Source organism: Tyto alba, unplaced genomic scaffold (assembly GCF_018691265.1).
Source record: "Tyto alba isolate M040663 unplaced genomic scaffold, T.alba_DEE_v4.0 Super-Scaffold_10, whole genome shotgun sequence".
NCBI classification, from domain to species: Eukaryota; Metazoa; Chordata; class Aves; order Strigiformes; family Tytonidae; genus Tyto; species Tyto alba.
In genome coordinates, this window is record NW_024881262.1 from 19,793,228 (window position 1) to 19,814,797 (window position 21,570).

Genomic DNA, 21,570 nt, shown 5'->3' on the forward strand with positions numbered 1-21,570 from the left:
ACACTGATTGCCCAGCAGATCTCTTGTGCAGGAATTATTTATTGTTTGAGTAGCTCATTCATGGTCTTGTGCTTACTGAGCATTGACCATGACAGTCCAGTACTATATGTGTCAACTGTTTTTAAAGTGGGTATTTTTCACAATCCAACCAATAAGCAATGAAGCTACTCTTTTAAGAGAACTGTTAAATCTCAAAAAGTAACAATGTAGTGCCTATGCCCAAGCTATACATATCTGTTTAGAGATGTCCACTCATGTATCAGTTCTGTTTGTCTTAGTCAATTTATAAACAAGGCTGCATTATTTTTCATGGTTTATGGCAATTCACTATTTTATATATATATAAAATTTGATTAATAAAATGGATAGGTATGAACTTGAGACTTCTGAAATCCATAGTCACCTTTCTAGAAATTTATGTACAAACATAAAGCAAAGGCTGCCTGTGTCCATCCATTGTGCATATCAGTAAGACAGCCTTGTTTATGAACTTCTCCCTGAGGTGCCATCCTGGGGGTGTCTTTGCCACAGTGTCCTTTTTCAGTGTTAAGTGGAATTCCTTCCTTTTAAAATGGGTGCATGACACGTTTACATGCTGATATTACTTGTCACCATTCCAATTCTGTTCCAGAACAGAGCACAAGCAGACAGCACAATGCTTATTAGTGCAACAGTCAATGGGCAGGGCAGAATTTATAAGATATTTGTAAGTCTAAAGAATCCAGATGCTTACCTACATCTGTATATCTTTAGAGATCCTTCATCTCACAGGGAGATTCATGAAATCTTCCCTGCTCTGCTACTTGACGTACCTGAGCTGTTGCTACCAGCCAACATGGTTGGGCTGACAGAGGACCTCCCCAGCCTGCTGGACACCACAGGCGGGCCTGGCGTTCCGTCCCATTCCTGAGCTTTCCCTGGCTCCCTGGAGGAAGCTGTCCCGTGATGGCCTCCCCTCTCTTTGTTTTCCAGCTTTGGTAGTGGTTCAGTGCTGTGACTTCTGATCTTCAGCTCATCTAGTGGTTCTAAAAAATACACAAATGCACATTTCGAGTGTCTGCTAATTATCCACATCATATAACAGTATTTTTTTCAATAGTCCATATATACTAATCATAAATCCTTTAAGGGCAGGTTACATCATGATATTAGCGTCTAGGTTTATGTAGGTTTCAATACACTTTTTAATTATTAAAACCACAGACAATGCAGCAGATGGATAAAATGTAACTTTTCCGTTACAACTTTGATATGCCAGGAAAATATTTTTGAAAATGGTATCCGATCAAATTATGCTTTTATTGACAATTTATGGAAACACTTGAATTCTTTTCAGCTGTCATTTCATTGGGAACAAGCTCTTCTTCAGGCACTTTCTAAGCAAGCACTCTCCTAAGGCAATATTGTGCAAGCAACGTATCTGTAACTCCTCATAAGCACTAACAAAAAGCACACAATCCACAAAACTGTCCAGTGTTAATATTTCGGGTGTGCCCAGCACCATAACCTAGGGAATAGAATTTCACTTGGTTGGGAAATCCTTGGAGTCAGAAAATTACTTTCTGCTTGCAACACCATGAGTCAATATAAGGAGGAGAAATTCAAAAAACTATTGTATGGTTTTTCAAGTGAAGCAGGGATGTCTGCTTTCTTCATGGCTGGTGATTTTCTGTTCTTTTCTTGAGACCCTCATTTCTTTTCTTGCAGGTTGAGCAATGCCTGGAGAAACAATTCATTCCTGCTCTTTTCCATCTGTAGCTGTGAAAAACTCACATGAAAAACTAGATACAGAAGAAACATGAGATTGCTTTTAGTTGTAACTAAACACTAACAGCTAAACTAAACACTAAATGGTAACAGCTAATTACTGTGCTAGTCAGTTATTCAAAGCTTTCTGAACTGTTTGACTCCTTTTAGTGATAAAAAAAAAAATCCTTCTGAGTTTGGAATTTTATACCTCATATTTCAGCCCAAAGACATCCTTACATGATACTCTCAGTTCTAGTCATTCAGGTTTATAAATCAACTCCCTGATGTATCTTAATGTCTGTACATATCTACAGTCTTGGAACTCATGTTTGGTAGAGATGGGCAATCTTTCTTTGAGCCCTACTTCTAAATGTTTCTGTGGCTGCAAGGGACATTACAAGATTTGGGAGAGCCAAGCAAAGGGAAAACTCCAAGAGCCATTCTCAGGCAGGGGATGACAGCAGCTCCCCAGGGACCCATGTGGAACAGCAGTGGCCTGGCTGGGCAGGACTGCCAGAGGTGCAAGGGAAGAATTTGTCCCAGTCGCCACTTCCTCTCCCAGTTATCCCCATGGCCAGGAACTGGGACTACCCAACAGGAACTGACACTCAGATGATACAGTCCCAGAAAAAGAACCACATTCAATGAACTTTAATTCGTCTGTGGCTCAAAACCCCACACACTGTTTACCCTTGCTACAGCAAACAGTAGAAGATGCAATATTAGATATCTCTATGGTATGGTAGAGACCCCACCTATGCACAACAGTAAGAAAAGCTCATGTTGTTTTGAGTTCTCTGACATTCCAGTCTGCAGATGAACTTGATAAGCAACAACACAGTCAGCCTGAAGCTTCCTCAATGAAACATCATATAGGAAACATGTAAACATGTCTAATTGGATATGCAGTGCAATATGTAATCATTAGTTTATTTAATGAATTACTATCAATTAATAGTAAAAAATAATGTTAAGGATATCATAACACAATCTTCAAGATTATTATTATTCACAGTAGTAACACTTCCTGAGAAAATGATAAAACTACCTATTTAGCAAGTCTCACAAATAGGATTCAGTGACATTTTATGTGACAAAGACCTTAAAAAAATCAAACGTCTTCCTTGAACTTTTAGGTCACTTACCTGCTTTAATGTATGCAAAAACACACTGTAATGAAAATCCAAACTGTTTGTTTTTCCTAGTTGGCAACCCCAGCAGGGTACAAGGTTGAATAACAGTCTGTATCAATATAACATGACATCTGCCTTGCAGGGACCTTTGTTATGAATAACACAGCTCTGTTTGTGACTGTGTAGAGAGACTTGCTAATACAACGAGCCACGCAAAGAGATGCAGAGCCCAAATTATAACTACAGTTGAACTGTTATGCTTATCAACAAAAATGTTCTTGTATATTTCCTGAGCATTGATCTATCAAAAATAATGATGTACTTTTTCACATTACAGATACGGGCAATCATATCTGATATTTTTCTTTACACCAATAACATTCACTTCCTGAAGATATTACTTATCTGGGAAAAGGAAAGACAGGAATAAAGTTTCAAAATTCTTTGGAAATGCACACCATCCTCTTTCTCACCAATACAGGATGCTGTCTAGATTGCAGCTCTTCCTTTCCAGCAAAATGAAGACAAAGCCAAAGGAATAGAATATTCTTTTAAAAAGTCAGAATCCGCCCCTGCCAGTGCCCCACCAACTTAGTGCATCATTCAATACATTTAATCTACTATGTCATTCGGCTGCTACTGGAAATGCTGTGATTACCTTAGTGAAAACCTTCGCTGTGTGTGCCTCATTGACGCTACTTGAACACCACCCCTTGAAATTTCACACACTCATGCAGTCAGCCCTTACTTGCAGTGGAAACACTCGGGTTGAGTGTGGAGCGAAGGATTTATCCACTTCAGTTTACTTAACAGAGAAGCATTTGTACTTGTTGCCTGATAAAAATGATTTGTGCATTCTTACTTTTATTATCAGCTGAATCAAAGCACAGCAGTTCTCTGCAACCAGCTGGAAACTATAGAAATATTCAGACTAAATAAAGATTTGGCTTATAGTCTACTTCTTTATAAGGTGTAGAAAATCAGTTTTCAGCTGGCTGTCTAGACTTCGTAAATTTACATTCCACTATCCTTTCTTGGGGATTTTCAGTTCTCAATTTATCTGAAAAGTAATATATCCTAAAAATGAAAAGCAGATTGAATCAGATTATAATGTCATGCAACCCATCACAGAGCCTGAATCATTATTATTTGGTGATCACTATCAGTAACATTGATACACAGTCAGAAAAACAACATGTCAGTGTTTTATATAGTTTTCTGTAATATTACTTTCCTACTCACTTGCAAATACATTTAAAAAAAAAAGAAAAAAAAAATTGAATGACTCACTTTTGCTCAAATATTCTGGGGAGGATTTTAGAATAATTTAAGGTTCCTTAATAAATGTCAATGGGAATCATACTCAAATTCAATAAAACAAACCGCTGTGATAGTTCTCGCTCAACTGAAAGAGTATCTCAGTTCTAACGTGCCCATGACAGCTCCAGAAATGCAGAATGCTCCCCTCCCAGGTCATGCTTCATTACTGGGACCTTTTGTTGACTGTCCCAGTCACTTGGATGTTTTTCTACTGTCACCTACTCCCTGCTGCAAATGCAGCTCCATGGAGCAAGCTCAGTGGCACAAATTGTTGTGTCTCAAAAGCACGTTCATTGCTCTGCGTTTTTGCTCCTGCAATCAGGCACAAGGCATTGGCAGAAAGCAGAACATGCATGTAGCTGCCAGCTACCGTTATCTATGGGGTGGTGACCTTATCATCGACTGAAAATCAAACCAGTATATTTTAAACAGGATAACCCTTTATAAATGCTACAGCAGGATTTAAATGGCTACTTTATCCACGTTGATGGTATCCATACTGAAAGCATGAACTCTAACCAGCCATGTATATATTCTGCTGAGAGGTAACAGTAGCTGCTGCACAGATTTTTTTTTTTATTTTTTTATTCGAGAAGTTTAGAAACACAGATGGGATCTAAGTTACCTCATGCTGTTAAAAACCTTAATTTGGATTTAGGAGATGTTGAAGCTCAGCGTTATGCTGGGAGCTCACTCAATCATATGATGGCCACAGGCAAATCTTTTCATAGTCAAGTGCTATATTTTGAAAGCTGAAATTATTATGGAAAGTATCTTTATTGTTCAATAATTCGTAAGCCAAAATAGTACATAAAAATGTAAATTTCAAGAAATAATTCACTGCTTTAAATATTTATGGTTACAATTGGTTGAAGTGCTGCAAAGGTGTTCAAATGTTTCAAGCACTTCCAGATGTCATTGTATTTCAATATTTAAAGATACACATTTTTCTTATTTATTTCACCTGAATCCAGGCTTTTCCATTTCAAGAATAAGATGGTAGCTAAAATCTCTTAGAGAGAACATATTTTACAAATAATTGACATGTACAATTTTCCCCTCTGTGAAAGGCCCCCTAATAGCTGCACACTAGGCAAGGCTGGCACATGAGCTGTGGTACTGGAAAACTAGTAAATGCTAAAGAAAGTGAGAAACAAACTGAGTTAGTCAGCTGTAACTTGGACGAAAGCAAACCGGAAAACTAAAGCTACGGAAAACATCTTAACTGAAAAGATGTCATTCAAATGAGTATATACTCTGTGGCCAATCTGCCACTCTGCTCTTAAGCACAAATTATTTTCGGGTCCTGTTGGCTTCTCAGTGTAATACTAAGTGATAAACAGCAGAACCTTTATTACAGCTTGGGGTTTTTGAGGGAAGAAAGAAAAGCAATTGTCTTAAGGAACTTAAAATGAGGGTTGCTCTCTGCCATGTCTCTTAGCTGTGAGCTGAAATGTATAAGCTCACATGAATTCATCCATGAATTATTCATTTATTCTTTTTTTCTGTGTGTTTGTTATAAACCTAAATAAATAATACATCACTCGAGGCAGAACTTGCATACTGTGGGAGGTAAATGGTACTACTCACAGGGTCTAAAACTCAGCATATGCATACAGGTGTAAAGGAAAGTAAGTCTCTTGGGACGGGGTTTAGATGTGGATCAGAACTCCCGATCTCCACCAGCCGACACTCGGACCTCACCTCATCTGGCCGCCGGGCGAGCACAGACCTGGCCGGGGCAGCAGGAGCGCAGAGCACCCCAAGGGCAGAGCTGGCCATGAGCAGGGGTGGAGGCGTGGGATGAGGCTGCAGCAGCCAGCACGTGTGTGTGATGATTAGAGCTACCAGAGACAGGTCCCCGGCTTCAGCTCCTCCCCTCGTACCTGGGGCAGAGCGGCCGAGCTGGCAGCGGGCACGCCGTGCTGAGCCCGGGGTCCTGAGCAGGGCACAGGCCAGGCACAGCTCCACCAGTGCCCACGTAATGCCGCCAGCAGGACAGCCGCCCGCTACAGGCTCACCGCTTCCACGGGCATCGGATGTACAGCTGTACGAACGCCTGAGGGAATCCCACAGTTTCTTCTTTCTGCACTCCAGAGGTTTTTATTCGCTTTTACTAGACTTTTAAAAATTAGAGCTGCTGTTTAATGGCTTTCTTGATGTGTGCGCGTTTGTCTGAGCTGCACAGCTGCAAATTTATCCCAACCTCTCCCAAAGAAAATAAGCTACCAATACCACATGCAAGAAACACGGATAATGCTCAGTTCTTAAGCCATTTTTCCCCCAAAATAGGAGTATATTATACTGTCAGTGAAAGCCATTTCCTCATCTTTATTAACTATGGTGGGTTGTCTATTCTGACTTCATCTGCTTGCTAATTAAGCAGAAGTTTGCTTTGCATATAAATTTTTAATACCCCTTTTTTTACAGTTAAGTGAGAGTTGCAGCAGCCATCTTGTTCAATTAAAAGCAGCTCTGACCTAGTTCCATGCAAAATCAATAGAAACCCTGAAAGTCTCACAAATCATCTAACATTTAAGGAGACATGGCTGAAATGCTTCTACATGTTCACTGAGCACATGTTTCTGTGAGCAGTGTAGGGTTTGCTTTGTTTTGCTTTATACGGTAAAATCCAGTGGAGATCACATCTGCCTGCTACAGACCTGCAAAGATCAGTTCTGCCTGCTGCAGACAGCAAAGGGAGGGGAAAGAGGAATTGCTGAAGAAATGTATTTGGTTGATTTTCTGTGGCTCTCCCAGCGCTGCCAAGTGGAAAATCCTGGCTAGGAGAACAAGATAGGAAAAGAAAAAGCCCACACCACAAATAGTTGAAGACTAACAAAAGAAGGGATAGGTTTATATTTATACTATACCAAAAGATCATCCAAAGATTTAGAATAAAAATGTTTGATATAAACTATGAGTGTTATAATCTGGTTGGAAAAAATAGAATGGAATAGAATTCCTTAAGGTTCAATAAACTTCAGCTAGCATTACCATTCACTTAAAAGATGAAGTTTAAAAAATTCTTCATGGTAAGACATATTTAACATGGTTTTGAGGTCCTAGAGCAAGAGTAAAAATCCTCTGTATATTGGTGATTGACTGAAATACAGGGAAACCTGGTTTTAGTCTTACATAAGGTGATCCATTTGATCCAAGATATTTTGGCATACATTATAGAACTGATGGCAATATAATCCACCCTGTTTCCAACAGGACCGTCATTATTTCTTTATGATTTCTTCCAATACTGCACTTGATGTTTCAAGTGTGTCTATTCTGTTGCAGATCGCCTCACAGCCTGAACCTTTGACTGAAAAGGCCGTATCTGGAAGATATGCACTATACAGATGTATTACCAAAGCAAATAAAAACCAATGTCCTGGGACTCTCACCATGAAATCAAACAGCATTCTTGGAAAGGATGTTCTTTTGGCACTCTATTAATAGGTTTGCTATTTACCTTGGACCAGTCACAATTACATAATTAAGTAGAACACTTAATTCTGTGATATTCACTGCATGTTCTTTAATTTTGCTTTCAGAGCTGACAACATTGGGATTTGGTGACTTGTGCTTAGGAGAACCTCAACAGAAGCCTCTGCATTCCCCAGTGCCTTCTTGGGCAAACACCTATGTACAGCAAGTCAAAGGGAATTCTGTCACTGACTGCAACAGGGCTTTCCTTCCAGCAGTTACTATTTGGGGCTAGCCAGCTATGCTGATTCATAGGAATGTATAGCATAGTTGATATTGGTGAGCTGCAAACATTTCTTACATAGTTTGTGCACCCAGATCTGCTGATAATCCAGGCTGACCTTTCAGTCAACCAACTAAATGCGTGCACATAAATTTCATACCTGTACATACATGGTCTATGCCTGTTTGCAGCAAATAGGATTTAAGTCACAGAAGAAGGAATGTGACTAGTTTGAAAAGCCTGAATGTGGCAATCTTGTGAACCCTTCTCTCCCCTGCCTGTCTCTGTTGGTATCACTGACACTAGCTTTGGACTACTTAGTGACACACATATCCAACACAAGCATATACTGCCATCCCCACCCTAAACTCAACACTGATCAAAGAACACCCTGTTAAATGAAACATGCAATTAAACTGTGGAAATCGGTGACTGTAAACAGTTGCCCAACTGTTACTAGCATTTGATTTGAAGAGAAGGTGGTGCCTACTCTTATTTAATTGCTTTCCTTCCCAACCCTGTTCATTTCACTGCATGCTCATTCCATTATTCAGGTTCCTAAATATATGGCCTTTATGTTTGGATGCGGAAACAATGGTTTGATAGGCACTGCACATGTCCTAGCACAGTATGGCAAGAAATTAGAAGGCAAGGGTGAGCAAAAAACGCTAAAATATACAGCCACTTTAAGAAAAATTTCTGTAGAAAGTTCATGACCTTGTTTCAAAGCTTCACTTCAAAACTATCAATCTGTCATAGAAGTGCTGACTATATTAAATTTGTCATCATTTTTCTGATCAAATTTCCTGCTGAAAAACAGCCTTTGCACTATATCAGCAGTTTAAATGCAGGGTTTTTCCATTGTTTGACCACTTTGATTTCTTCTAAATTGTATACCTTCATCCAGATTCAGTAGTAAATGAGAATCTGTTGTTAGCCAGAAAAATGTGGAGATAGTAATGGACACTGGTTGTGAAAGCTGGGGACAGAAACCCCCACTTTCATATGTTCACATAAAAAAATCAATTAGAAAGTTGGAATGAAAATAAATTCTTTCCTGGCTATTTTGTCTGTATTTTAACTGCCTTTATGAAGATAATTTTTATTAATGCTTCTCTCTTTATTGACTCCATCAGTGAATGAGAAAATTTGCCTTTCATTACTACAATAAGTGTCCTGTTTGTACAGCTCTCCTTCTACCACAGTACATTACCAGTATAAAGCAAATCCTGATGTTGTCTTAACATTGGACCTACCTGAATTCCGCTCTCAGTTTTACAAAGCCAGGCACAAGCATACGGGCTTTTCTATGCAGCCTCTGCTCCAACCTATCCGGGTCAGGGTCCCAGGAACTATTTGCTATGCAACGCTAAAGGTTTCTCCTGAATACAGAATGAAACCTGTATGTCATTCTGGTTTTCTATGTCTTTGGGCAGCAGAGGCAATCATTTTAGGCTCTCCCCACTTTCTAGTAAGAGGTTTAGTTTTGTGAACTGGTTTTACTCTTGCTCTCTAAGCAACTGTTAAGACATGACAGCACAAACTTCGGATCCTGAGGAAATAAGTAGAACTACAGATGGCCTTATACAGCTCCAGCCAACACCTGTGCTTGTAAGGCTCTACCATTATTGCTTTCACAAGTGTGCAGAACAGCTAGTGTGCCTGGCACAAGTGTCTCTGTATGGGTTACAGCACATATAAATTAAATATAAATTACGCAAACACTGCCCGAGCAGTGAAATAACTATAGATTTCCTGGATGAAGGTACTTTTTGAATCATGAATTTAAGTCACACACAAAAATAAAGTAATTTCCATCTCCAGCAATATTAAACATGGAGGTTCTCTTTTTCAGATGAGTAGTTAAAAGAACAATAGGTTCTCCTTACTCATTCTTAAATGCCAGATAAAGTGGTAATTGCATGTTACTGTTTTAACAAAAAATAATTATTAGGGATGGATAATTCTGTTCAGAGGAGTAAAAGTAACCTGAACCTTCACATCAGATTGAATGTTAATGAACCTAATTCTTTAATATGCATTATTAACCTGACAATTATTTCCTCAATGTTCCTGTACTTCTCATCCTATCTATACATAGCATGTTTGTACACCCCTACAGTTTCATGGTTCAATATTTGAATCAATGTTACACATATAACCCAAATAAAGCTATTTCTAACTGACTTCTCTTGTTGCTGATAAGACTCCTGGAAGGTCCAGAGCAAACTGAAGGAGAAGCATATCCACATTTTCTCAGTTAGGAGTCTAAAACTTTTTATCAGAGTATTATGGGTAAATTACATAATACACTGACAAAAATGTGTAGCATATCATGTGGTCATCCACTATTTTTTCTTAGTCTTCATTGTATTCACTGCTACATTATGGATACCTAAGTGCCTTGGTTTGCAGAGTGGTTTTGCAAGGAACAGCAGCCTAACTCAAGGAGAGGACCCCTCTTGCCATAATTCATAATGGGATCCCCTAAAGTATCTCTTATCTCATACTTCAAGGGCCTTTGGACTGGGCCCTTAATGACAGGGTTTAAGAATTGAGCTCACTCTGCCAGGAATCAAATCAGATATGCCAGAAAAAGTACGTTTTTTAAAAAAGGATATATAAACCACTTAGCCCAAGATATTGTCAGTCTTTGTTACACAGATCAGCAAGCTAAAGGTGTTTTAAGAAATACCAAGGGAAACAGCAATCAGAAGTATTGGAGTATTTTAGAGCTGAGGGAGGAAATCTTGTTCTTTCCTTTATTCTCCTCAAAGTTCCCACCACCTTCTCTTAAAATCGCTTCTACAGCTAGAGCTGTGTCACTGTAAGTACAGATAAGGCAGTTAATTAGACTCCATCTCTTGTAAAGATGCAATGACAGCAGATCAAGGGATCATGAAACCAGGTTTCAGATCATAAGTCAGATGCAACGATATGGAGCAGCTTGTCTGGCTATGATGTAGATATTCTAGATTCTGGAAAAAAAAGGCAGATTTTTGTTTGCAAAACTTGGTTTTTTTTTTTTTTTTGCACACGATGAATTTTGGGGAAACTGTTATGTTCTGCTGTCTTTGAAACTTGCACAGTATTTCATTTTCCTAAAGCTCACAGTCTTTGTCTCGGTGATGGCGGTGTGGTCTGGAGGACTTTGGTTATTCTTCCTAAACAAAACTATGATCTCCTTCCCTATGATTTAGCTTAAGCAAACAGACTTAAGTGCTATCGCTATATACCTACCTGTGGAACATGTTAAATCTGGTTCAAAGTGCTTTATGAACATTGTGCTTCTTAAACACAAACACAATAAATGTAGGCCTTCCTCCTAACGGTCTCTAGTTTGACTTTTAGGATTTAACAAACAAAAATGCACTTGAATCCTAATGCAAAGAAAGTCCAATTTTTAACTTAGAAAAAATGCAATTCAGGGTCCAGTGCTCAGTTATAAAGATAAGTTCTGAAAGATCTAGCAGCTGCCTCAAAAAAGGAGCCCTGTACTGCCAAGGCCAAAGGCAGGAGCACCAGCTGGTCCCTCTCTGAAAGTCACTGCTTCAGCCAGGAGCCAAGGTGACCCACCAAAAGATGCACTACAGTCCCCTGCCACTTGTTTGAGCTACATTCCCATGAACTCGCTTTTTACCTTTTGTAAAGCTAATATGCACAGGTACCTTTTTCACATATGAACTGCAATTCCTACCTAAAACTCTAACTCTCCAACTGCTGCAATACGTTATGATTTTAGTAAGATACTCTACAGAAGTCCTCTAAACCATAGCTGATGCCAGGTATTTCCACCAGCAAGTGGCTCCATATTATTTTCACACAAATTATCTCCAACTGACAGCAGTTAGAGATAATCAGACAATCCCCTAACAGCTCTATAAGGTATAAAGTTTAAACACGTCTGCGTTCAAAACAACCGTTCACTGTTCTAGCAGACAGAAATAAAGCATGGCTCCCTGTCAAATCCAGCAGCCCCAGGGAGGAGGGCACGGCTGAGATCGTGGGGTTGGGACAGCCGCCCACCCAGGGTGCCACAGCTGCCACCTTTCGGGCACGTCCTCTCAAACCTCTGGCACTGCCAGCCTGGCCAGCTTCATTCCGGGCGGCTGTGCCAGCTTCCCGAGTAGAGGCAACGTAAGTAAAACTGCACCATTCCTTTAAATCAAAATGGTTCAATTCCTATCCTCTTTTTTTTCCCCCCTTCTTTCACGAAAGGAACACCCTGATCCCTACACTGATACTACCTTCCCTAAAAAACACAGTGAGAAAATTTAAGAAATTGTATTTGTTTTGTTGAAGGTAATATATGCTTATGTAAAACTTCACCAGATTAAGCATTTCTTACCATTATTACCGGGCACCCATAAATTGGTCGTAAATTGTGGGTCCTGATTGAAACAAAAAGACAATAAACTCTCCAATTCACCGTCTTGCAGTATGACTACACCATTTTGAATACAAGCTGTTCTAGTCACAAAGGACATTTATTTTCTTGAAGCCATAGACACAGATGGTGTAAGCTGGAGTAGCTCTCCTGATTTCATATAAGAAGTGGTAATTTATAACTGTTAAGAATTTGGCCTAAAGGTCAAGATATTTCTCTGGCCTAGAAAGCTCTGTTCGGGGGAGGAAATCAATGGCACTTAGAACGTATTATCATTATCCACGTCCTTAAGTGCAGCATGTGTTACTTTGCTTATTCACAACACAGTGAAGTAGGTGACAGTAAGTGAATTTAAGGTTTTTTTTTTTCCTTTATTTTTAACAACTTTCAGACAATTCACATCTTCCTGTATATTAAACCTAAAGAGAAAATGCCTTTTTCAGTCCCCTACCTGAAATCATCTTTTATTTGAAATCTAACAAAGAGAAAACAGCTTTATCTCTATTAATTTTTCTTTTTTACCCCTTACAAGTTTATTTCTTCTTCATAAAAAGAAATGTTGATTAAATTACTAACCAGAAATTCTATCAAGCAGTCAAGTAATATAAACAGAAGGAATAAATAAATCCATATACATCAATCAGAAGCAGCAGCTGTTTCCAGAAAAATCTAAGCAATTATTTATGAAATTATGTCTTCTTCAGTGCTTCTGTATACCATCACAATCCCAGGAGGACCTGATTTTCTGACGAGCCTAAATTGCTGAATTAGAAGAGGAGACAATGTCATGGTACCAATTAGCAAAACCATTGCATATCATCACAAAACGTGTGTTTTCTATTTTAATAACTCCATGTAACAAAGACATTCCTTCATCCTAAAAGTGGAGGGGACATCCCACCCAATAGTGAATGACTAAATGCCCTTAAAATAGGCATACTTGCTTTTCTGTGAAAGCAGTAAGACAACAAATGACATAGTGCACATTTCAATCAAGGAACGGGTACCTCCTGATTTACCCATTTGAAACAAATGCTCAAACCTGGCATTATCCTTGGTGCTGAGAAAGAACAGAATTACTGGCACACAATGCAGAACCGGGCAGCGATGGTGCAGCTATGGCGGGGGATTAGCACCCAGGGACGTTGTGCAAGCTGCCACTGAGCTGCTGTGCATCCTTTCACACATTTCTTCTTTGTACCTTCGCTTCTCAGCTCACTCTTTTCTACTTAGAGTAAACCTAGGTGAAGTGTCGCTTTCCTGTCTTTTGCGTGCTCAGCTGAATGACCTTACTGTCACATTATGATTTTTCTTTCCAATTATTTCCTGTGATTGTTAATTGGGGAACACATGTCAGCTTCAACAATTAAGAGCCTCCAGCTGGCCAAGCTAGCTGATCTGGATCAAAATATTTAGTAGACCCACATATTTAGCGCCCACCTCTTTTTCTCTAGAGGATCTAGGGATTACTGGTGAAGGACAACAGGTATGGCTGAAACAGCATCCAAGACCACTCAACTGCAAAATTAATCTTGTCTTTTTTTTTCACAAAAGCTTGGTATGTGAAGGATGCTGACCACATTTGGTCATGCTCATATTTACATTTTTACGTTTTAGAGACCTAGCTGACACTAGCAGACCAGACAGCTCATGACCTTTGTGCAGGCAGATATACAGAGCTCTTGCCCTGAATATGCACTCACAAGTGAGCACTTGAAGAAAGTACCTCTGATGCTGCAATTCCTTAGCTTCCTTATATGCCAACAAATAGTAAAGGTCAGAGCCTTCTTCAGGCTTTAACTAAATGCAATTAACTGTGGTAAAACCATATCCTTCCAGTGGTGAACAAGTCTCATTCTCTTCAAAGCTGTTGTTCTCTTACCCTCTATTCCTTTTCCTCTGGCACTTCCCTCTGCTCCCTCCTCTAAGTCTTTTCTTTCAGATCTGCTTTCAGGATCGTCAAACAAGACGTGACTGCTGTGATCACCTCGTCTAGTCTCATACATATCACGGGTCAGCAGACTACAAAAGCTAACTTCTAGTGAAACAGCTGCTTCACCTGTGACAGAGAAGCCAATACACCTCTGGCTCAAAGGTTCAGGAGTAACTTCAGTTATGCAACATTATATCTGTAAAGCTGTAGCTATCTCATTAAGACTGAACATAGTATTCATACTGCATGCAATCAATTGCTAAAATGCAGAAAAGGGCTGGAGAATTAGGCTTTATATAAAACGACAGAAAATATATTAACCTAGAGGTTAGAAACGACGCAGGCTTCCACGTTTCAGTCTCTGGATGCTGACTCTCAGCTATGCAGTAGTTGAGCACTGGCATGTAGTGGAGTAGCTATAATACTTTTTAAGGGCAGCCTAGTCTTGCAGGCAAGCTCTTCATCTTCAGAATACTAGAGGCTGAGCAGGTATCCAAATGAGAAGGTATGCACAGCTCAATGGCATACCAAGTTCACGCTCTTTAGGCCAGCATTCTTCATCCTAACTCCATTAGAGATGCATAAACTGAAATCCTGCCCTGTCTGTTCACATCCCTCATTCTGCATTTAATGCACAGAGGTGGAGGTTAAACAACTAAACAGACACACCGTGGGGTGAATTTTCACTTGACTCATTTCCCAAACTCTCTTTTCCAACATACCGTTGTATCTAACAAGGAACCCAAAGCTGCTTTCTAGCTCCCTGGAAAGTACCAACCACAAAAAAAAAAAAAAAAAAAAAAAAAAGGTAAAAATTTTCACTCTAACTCAGCTGCTGAAATCAGCATGAACTCTTTCTTAACAAGTTGAGCCACTTCTGCACCTCTCTCCTCCCCACACTATTTGACAGCTTATAATACCTACTGCAGTGGGTACCAGCCAGGCACAGGAACGGTTAATAATCATCCCAATTTTCAATCACTTTAACTGAATTTTCAAAGTAGCACGTTCACAAATTTCCTCACTATAAGTGACTAGAAGCTGAAGAGTGAAACTCTCTGTAGGCAAAAGCCACAGCAGCTACAAAGCCCTGCAGAGCATCTAAGGAAAAGAGCAATAAGCTGCTGTGCATTGCGTGTTCTCATCTCACACCTTGTGCAGAGAGTCAGGGCACACAGCAGAGGTAACTATTATGTTGTGCAGTTCATCAGGACGAATATTTGCAATACTTGCTCAAAATAGGCTTGGAGTTCCCAGGAAATTATGAGGACACCAAAGCCTTAAATAGAAACAACCAATACACAAACAAAAGGGGCTGATCCCAGCAAAGGTTTACAGGACCATTTTACCCAGAAAAAATGTACTGTCTTGAAGTAAGTGCAGTTCAGATGCACACCAGCAGCTTCTCCGGTTTGCTTGCTAGGATGTGGGTATGCTTATAGGCACATGGCTTCAGTTCTATATTTTCAGAGTACAGCATGTTTCTATGGTGCAGAAAAGACAGAGGCAGCAAATACAGTTGCAGAAAAGCTGAAGACAATTCCCTCCCTCTCTCCTACTGTAATTCCCTTTTTACTGAAGGACATGGTTAACAGACACTCAGTGCATATGCTAAAAGCAAAGGGAATGTGTCATTCCACACAGCTGGATTGAGCACTCACACTTAAACACCTTCCAACTGTGTTAGAAAAGGACACACTGCAGCAGCCCAAGGACACCAGGACACTACTATGTTATCCCACACAAAAGGAGGAAGGGTTAAAGAACAGTCAATGACAATTAATAATATATGTCTTCTCCACTGTTTTACATTTTTTGTGCTCTACACCTTTTTTCAGTTTTCCATAGGGGTTCTCTCCTTCTTTCTACCTTTCTTTGTGATCATCTTCCACCAATTTTTTCATTTCTGATTTGGCCTTACAATTTCTTTTTCTTTGTTCTTTTATCCCCACCTTCATAATTGTGCTGTAATGCATATTTAAGATGCTAACAGCACACAAGTGGATTTTTAGAAAAACACAGCACAATAAGTGAGCTGCTTATAAAATCCAGATATTCGCATCACAGCTGCAGCCAGTGGATGCTGAGTGCATTCAGCAACATGTCTAGGGCTTCAGCAGAAGCTCATATCCTCAGAAAATATGGCCCTGAGGTGACAGTCTCCTTAGTATCACTGATTTACCCCAGTTTCTCACAAATGCAATTCCAGTGAACTCTATAGGAATAAAATAGAGGGGAATAAAAAAGGGAAAAATGGCAGAAAAGTAAGGAAAATAATATAGAAAGGCTACAAGGGCAGCTTTGCTTGTATATTAAAGCTGTTGATTGGAAATAAGGTTTGTGTAGTCCCCCTCCTCAGAAAGAAACCCACTCAGAAATGCCAAAAATTAAAAGCCAGCAAATACATTCTGAGTTTGGACTAAGAGGTCAAATTTCCACAAAGTCAGTTGCAGTAGTAACAATAAAGATGAGAATTTTCTCTGTAACTGCTGCAATATTTTCTAGATACACTCAGCTGAATATAAAATTTAGTATCATGATATTTTTTTCTATTGACTATCATATGGAAGCGAGAGCTTCATACAAGTCACAGAGGGCTGAGTCTTGGAGGAGTCAATGAGAAAGTTGCTTGAGATGTGCTCAGAATAATTTTATATTTTAGAAGCAATATTTTCAGTTTCCTAGCATTATTTCCTAAGAGTCATGTAACTTCTTTTTTTGTGTGTGTTTATTATCCTCTAGATTCTGGAAATCCTTCTGTATGATGACAGCAAATTACACTGAAGTGAAAACTATAAAACCATGGCAATCCCAGTTAGTCCTATGCTATGCATTTATTCTCCCATAGTTTAAAAAAAAAAAAATCCAGAACTGTATGAGTGCCTTAGGCTTCCAGTGTGATTTGCAGGAGCAAGATTTCTTTAACAGATCATATGGTTAGTCCAGTCTACACTATCTATCACTATGTATAATCATGGCATGTAAACATGACAGTCTGGTCAGATTCTACATTCAAATCCCACAATTTAGATACTTTATGGTGGATCATTTTAATGGAGAATTGCAAGACATAAAATGCTAGACCTGTATGTGTTTTCTATAAATCTTAGAGTGCCCTCTACCTCTGCAATATCTGAGCACAAACCTTGCTCTTGCTCAGTGCAGTAATCCCACAGGATTAAGTCATACTGTAAATACCAGACAAATTACAATCGGATTAGTTGGGCAGTCTGTTCATTTACTCAGCACAGCTGCAGTCCAGAGACTTTTTACCACTGGTGTCTATTTATAACATTAATGTTTTGCCCTTAAAGTAGATGAGCACAACTTCTATTTCATATCTCTCTTGTTTTACCATTTGTGACCAATAAGGAACGCATTTCTACTTCCTAAAAATGCTCCTTGAGAGGCCAAGAAGAAAGCAGTTCTTGGTACAGATCTGCAGGACAAGATTTATTTTAAACTATCAGTGGAAAGTCCATTGAAAGGTCTGCATTCAATTTCAGTCAAGTGGAATATAGAGAATATCTTTCCAGAGGTATGTATGAGACAGCAGCACAGATTTGCTGAAATTTCCCAGGCCTTGCCACATTTGCTGCAGGAACTTCTATAGGTTCCAAATATGGCATCTCTGCCTACATTGGTGAGCATAAAACTGTCCAACTTACTAAGCTCATCAGGTAGATCTGGTGTAGCATGGGGTTTACAGGGGATTTCTGCTCACTTATTTATAAGAAACATGTTTAATAACATTCAATTTTGTCTGTACTTTTCCAAAATCTCCCTACCACTTCACTGAAATTATTTATAAAGGTCACATCACGTCTCTCATAATTGTTCTCAATTACAAGAATCATCTTGCCATTTAGGTACAAACTTGCTTCCATCCAGCACACAAGTCCAGCATTATTGTATTTTTATTACTGTAATCACTTAGTGAAACCCCACTAATTCATGGAGCTAAGACTTCCATAAAACAGTACTTATGATTGCAGGCCACAAAAATATTAAAGCCAAATTAAGCAAACTGTTGCACCAACTGTATTCTCAGTATCCTGGTAACTCCATTCTCACTTCCACCTTCTGATTTCAGTCATTATTCCTGATTTGAGCAGAAATAAATAAGAATAAAACTGCCAAGGCTAGGGCAGTGGAGTCCACGAATCAGGAGGAATGCTTTGTATGTCAACGTAAACCGTTGCCACCAAGCTTCTCCATACTTACATGCTTGCATGCACTCACTCAGCTGCAGAGCTGCAAGACAGGCAACTTCTGCCCATGAAAGCCCAGAGGGGGTGTTCTCATGAGCCCCCTGAGCGTGCCCCGAAGAGATGTGACCACACTGTGACGAGTAATGTAACAGAGTGGCACAAACACAACCAAAAAGGTATTGCAGAATTCACTTTTCTTCTGTAATGATATGGTAGCCTGGAAACCAGGACACCTTCGTTTATCAGGTATAAACCACTGTAGTTTATCACATCGTATTTAATATGCTGCAGATGCCAAATAGGTATAATATAGCACTTACAAACATAAGATCAGCTGTTCTCTTTTCCGTTAGGCAGGTGTCAAGAATTCAAAGTCATAAACTGATTTAACTGAAGCTGGAGGAGAAAGCATACTGAGCCCTCTGCACTCTGACAAAAGCTGTTGCAGCCACCTTCCACTGCAAGATGTTGTCTTTGGCACCATTGCCAGATTCTGCTTTCACTCACACCTGTGACTCCTGCTGATTTCATTGGGAGTTTCTGTATTTCACTAGCTCAGAAATAGGTGTATATTTTGTAAACCTGAATGCATACAGGATAATGATTTTACGATACAGCATATGAAAAGTCAATATTGGCTTAAGGTTTTCCTGCACAACTTTCTCCCATGCTTTTCTCTGTGTGTGGGTAATGCGTTATAGGTCATGTTGCTTTTCAGATCGATTCACCATACGGCCTCCCAACCAGTCACACTAGCACAGCTGAAAGAGATACTCTGTGGCACAGCACGGAAGGAAGCAATTTAAGGTATAAGCTGGTACCTCTGGCTGCCATTGTACACGCTGTGATCACTGGCCAAGTTAAAAGTGATCAAGGGATCTTGTCCAAAAAACAACTACTGTTTGGTTATTTTGCTACAAGCTGTTTGGACAATTCCTGTGTCTTAGCATCCATCAAGCATCCATCACATCAAGGATGTGACATGGTGGGAAGAACCCAACTCACATGGGACCGTTACAAACACAAAAGAGTTAATGATAACTGACTCCTTTTGCAAGACCAAGCCATGAATTGTACTTCCGTAGTGCAGTACGCATACTTAAAAATATAACAATATGAAGACTAAAGCAGCTTTAACAATAATCACAAGAAATTTATATAAGGAAATCAGACTGCTGAGGTATTTGATTTTTTCAAGCATTTGATTTAGCAAAAACATAGTGAAAGAAATTATTAATGCAAGGAAGAATGAGCAAAAAATACATCAAGAACTTACTTTCTGCAGGTTCCTTAGATCTTCTGCCGCTGGAGGACTTCCTCAGGAGACTTCGTCCTGAGGTAAAGAGACTGGTTAGTTCCTCCAGAGGACTGGTGGGTGTCCGAGAACGGGAACCACTCTGAGATGATGACCCGTAGGTACTGACCGAGGCATTTACCATCTTTCCTCCTTCTTGCAATGTGTTTCTGGCTGTAGAATGAGGCACTGATGGAGAGCTTCTTGAGAGACTTCCTGAATGTACAGAGTCGTAAGGTGGAGGTCTTTTGAGGCTTAAGGGGGTAAGAGACCTACCCATACTGACAGGAGAAGGTGAGGCAGAGTGACTTTTAGGATAACCATGTGGAGACTGTGTTCTGTATAAGGTAGAAGGATGAGGAGGTGAGGAGGTGTGCCCAGGGGTGCTAGTTCCATGAGATACTGTCTGGTCTTTCTCCAGCTTTTGATGCCCTGGTGTATGAGGTGGCAGTGAAGATGGAGAAGCTCCAGCTTGTTGTTTGATGTAAGACACATTTTCTAAAACAGGAAGCTTTGTGACCTCTAGTGGAGTTAGAGGAGACTCGTCAGAATTCGGGGAACACTGCACTGGTGCTGGTGGGAACACCAGCAGTGGAGGTCTGTGAGAAAGCAGATTTGGAAATGGTGGGGGTATATCACAAAGCAAGCCCTTCGGAGTAGATGGCACTGAAGACTTGGTGAAATCTAGGTCAGGCACTGTGGGAGTAGCACACTGAGAAGAACAAGTGTGATGGTCATATTCACATTGACATTTTGAATCTTGGCCTACATCATCAAATATAGGATATTTCATCTCCTCATAGACTGCTTCGCTTTGGTCATCCTCGTCTTTTTTGAAGTCTCTGAGAATATTCCCAACCATTTCAATATAAACAGGCTCTTCTTCCTCTGTGTCTGGGGCAGGGCTGCTGACCTGTGATAAAGAGGCATCCCTAGTGAGTGCTGTCTTCATAGGGCCATGCTTTTTGATATACGTTTCATCAAAAGATGTGCTTAGCTGAGTGTTTGGATTTCGTTTCGGCTTGGGAGGTGGAATCTTCTTTGTGTATTCATCACTGTGAGGTCTTGGTTTGGCTGACACTAAAAACAGAACAAAATATAGATTCATCAGAAGTATGTAACACACTTTGTCAACCATAGGATCTCTCTGTTACAGTGTCACAATTCTGGGATGGAATTCCTGAGACCAGCCCATTGCTGGTTTTCTCTATTACTACATCAGTAGAACACTATAAAAATAACACTCTACTCAAAACACTCCTAATCTTCTCCCAGAATGTTCTGACACTCCAGTATTAAGTAGCTAGTGAGCACTTCCCTTCCTCTCAGACATCTGTTCTCTCCCAAACTCTTTGGACAGGGGACTTTCCATTTTTAAATATTATGCTTTTCAAATATCACTGTGGGATTTTAAAGACCCAAATAGGTGCCAAAGACATAAAACTAAGTATACAAATGAACTCCTTATGGCTGAAAAAGAACAGTTAGGATTCTGGACATTCATACTGGAACGACAGTGATGTAACTCTGCAGTGACACAGTGATGAATCAACGCCTTTTTATTTATAGTAACTTGTTGAATAAAGCAAAACAATTCTCTCAGCACTGACTGAGAAAGAAAACACACATACAAATACTGTAAAATTTGCTGTTGGGATAATCCTCATCATTAATCTGGACTCTATCCTATGAATTAACAAGACTTCAGTGAAGTCAAGGGGGGAACAAAGTGTCTCACAGATTTAGATCCTTCTCAAACAGGTTACTTCTATAAACCATAGACCATTTTGTCTTTGAAGTTATAAATCAAAACATTGTGATGACATTCATTTGAAATGAG

General features: G+C 39.7%; 1 protein-coding gene across 7 annotated transcripts in view; it reads right to left on the reverse strand.

Moving 5' to 3' along the window:
* Nucleotides 1–21,570, reverse strand: part of NYAP2 (neuronal tyrosine-phosphorylated phosphoinositide-3-kinase adaptor 2) — a 146,092-nt gene that overhangs the window by 37,884 nt on the left and 86,638 nt on the right. For all 7 annotated transcript variants that reach the window (XM_033005443.2, XM_033005442.2, XM_033005445.2 and 4 more), the window contains 2 exons: nucleotides 19,713–20,810; nucleotides 813–1,025 (listed from right to left, as the gene is read on the reverse strand). In XM_033005443.2, coding sequence (XP_032861334.2) covers nucleotides 813–1,025; nucleotides 19,713–20,810 — 1,311 coding nt within the window. The remainder of the gene's footprint in view (nucleotides 1–812; nucleotides 1,026–19,712; nucleotides 20,811–21,570) is intronic.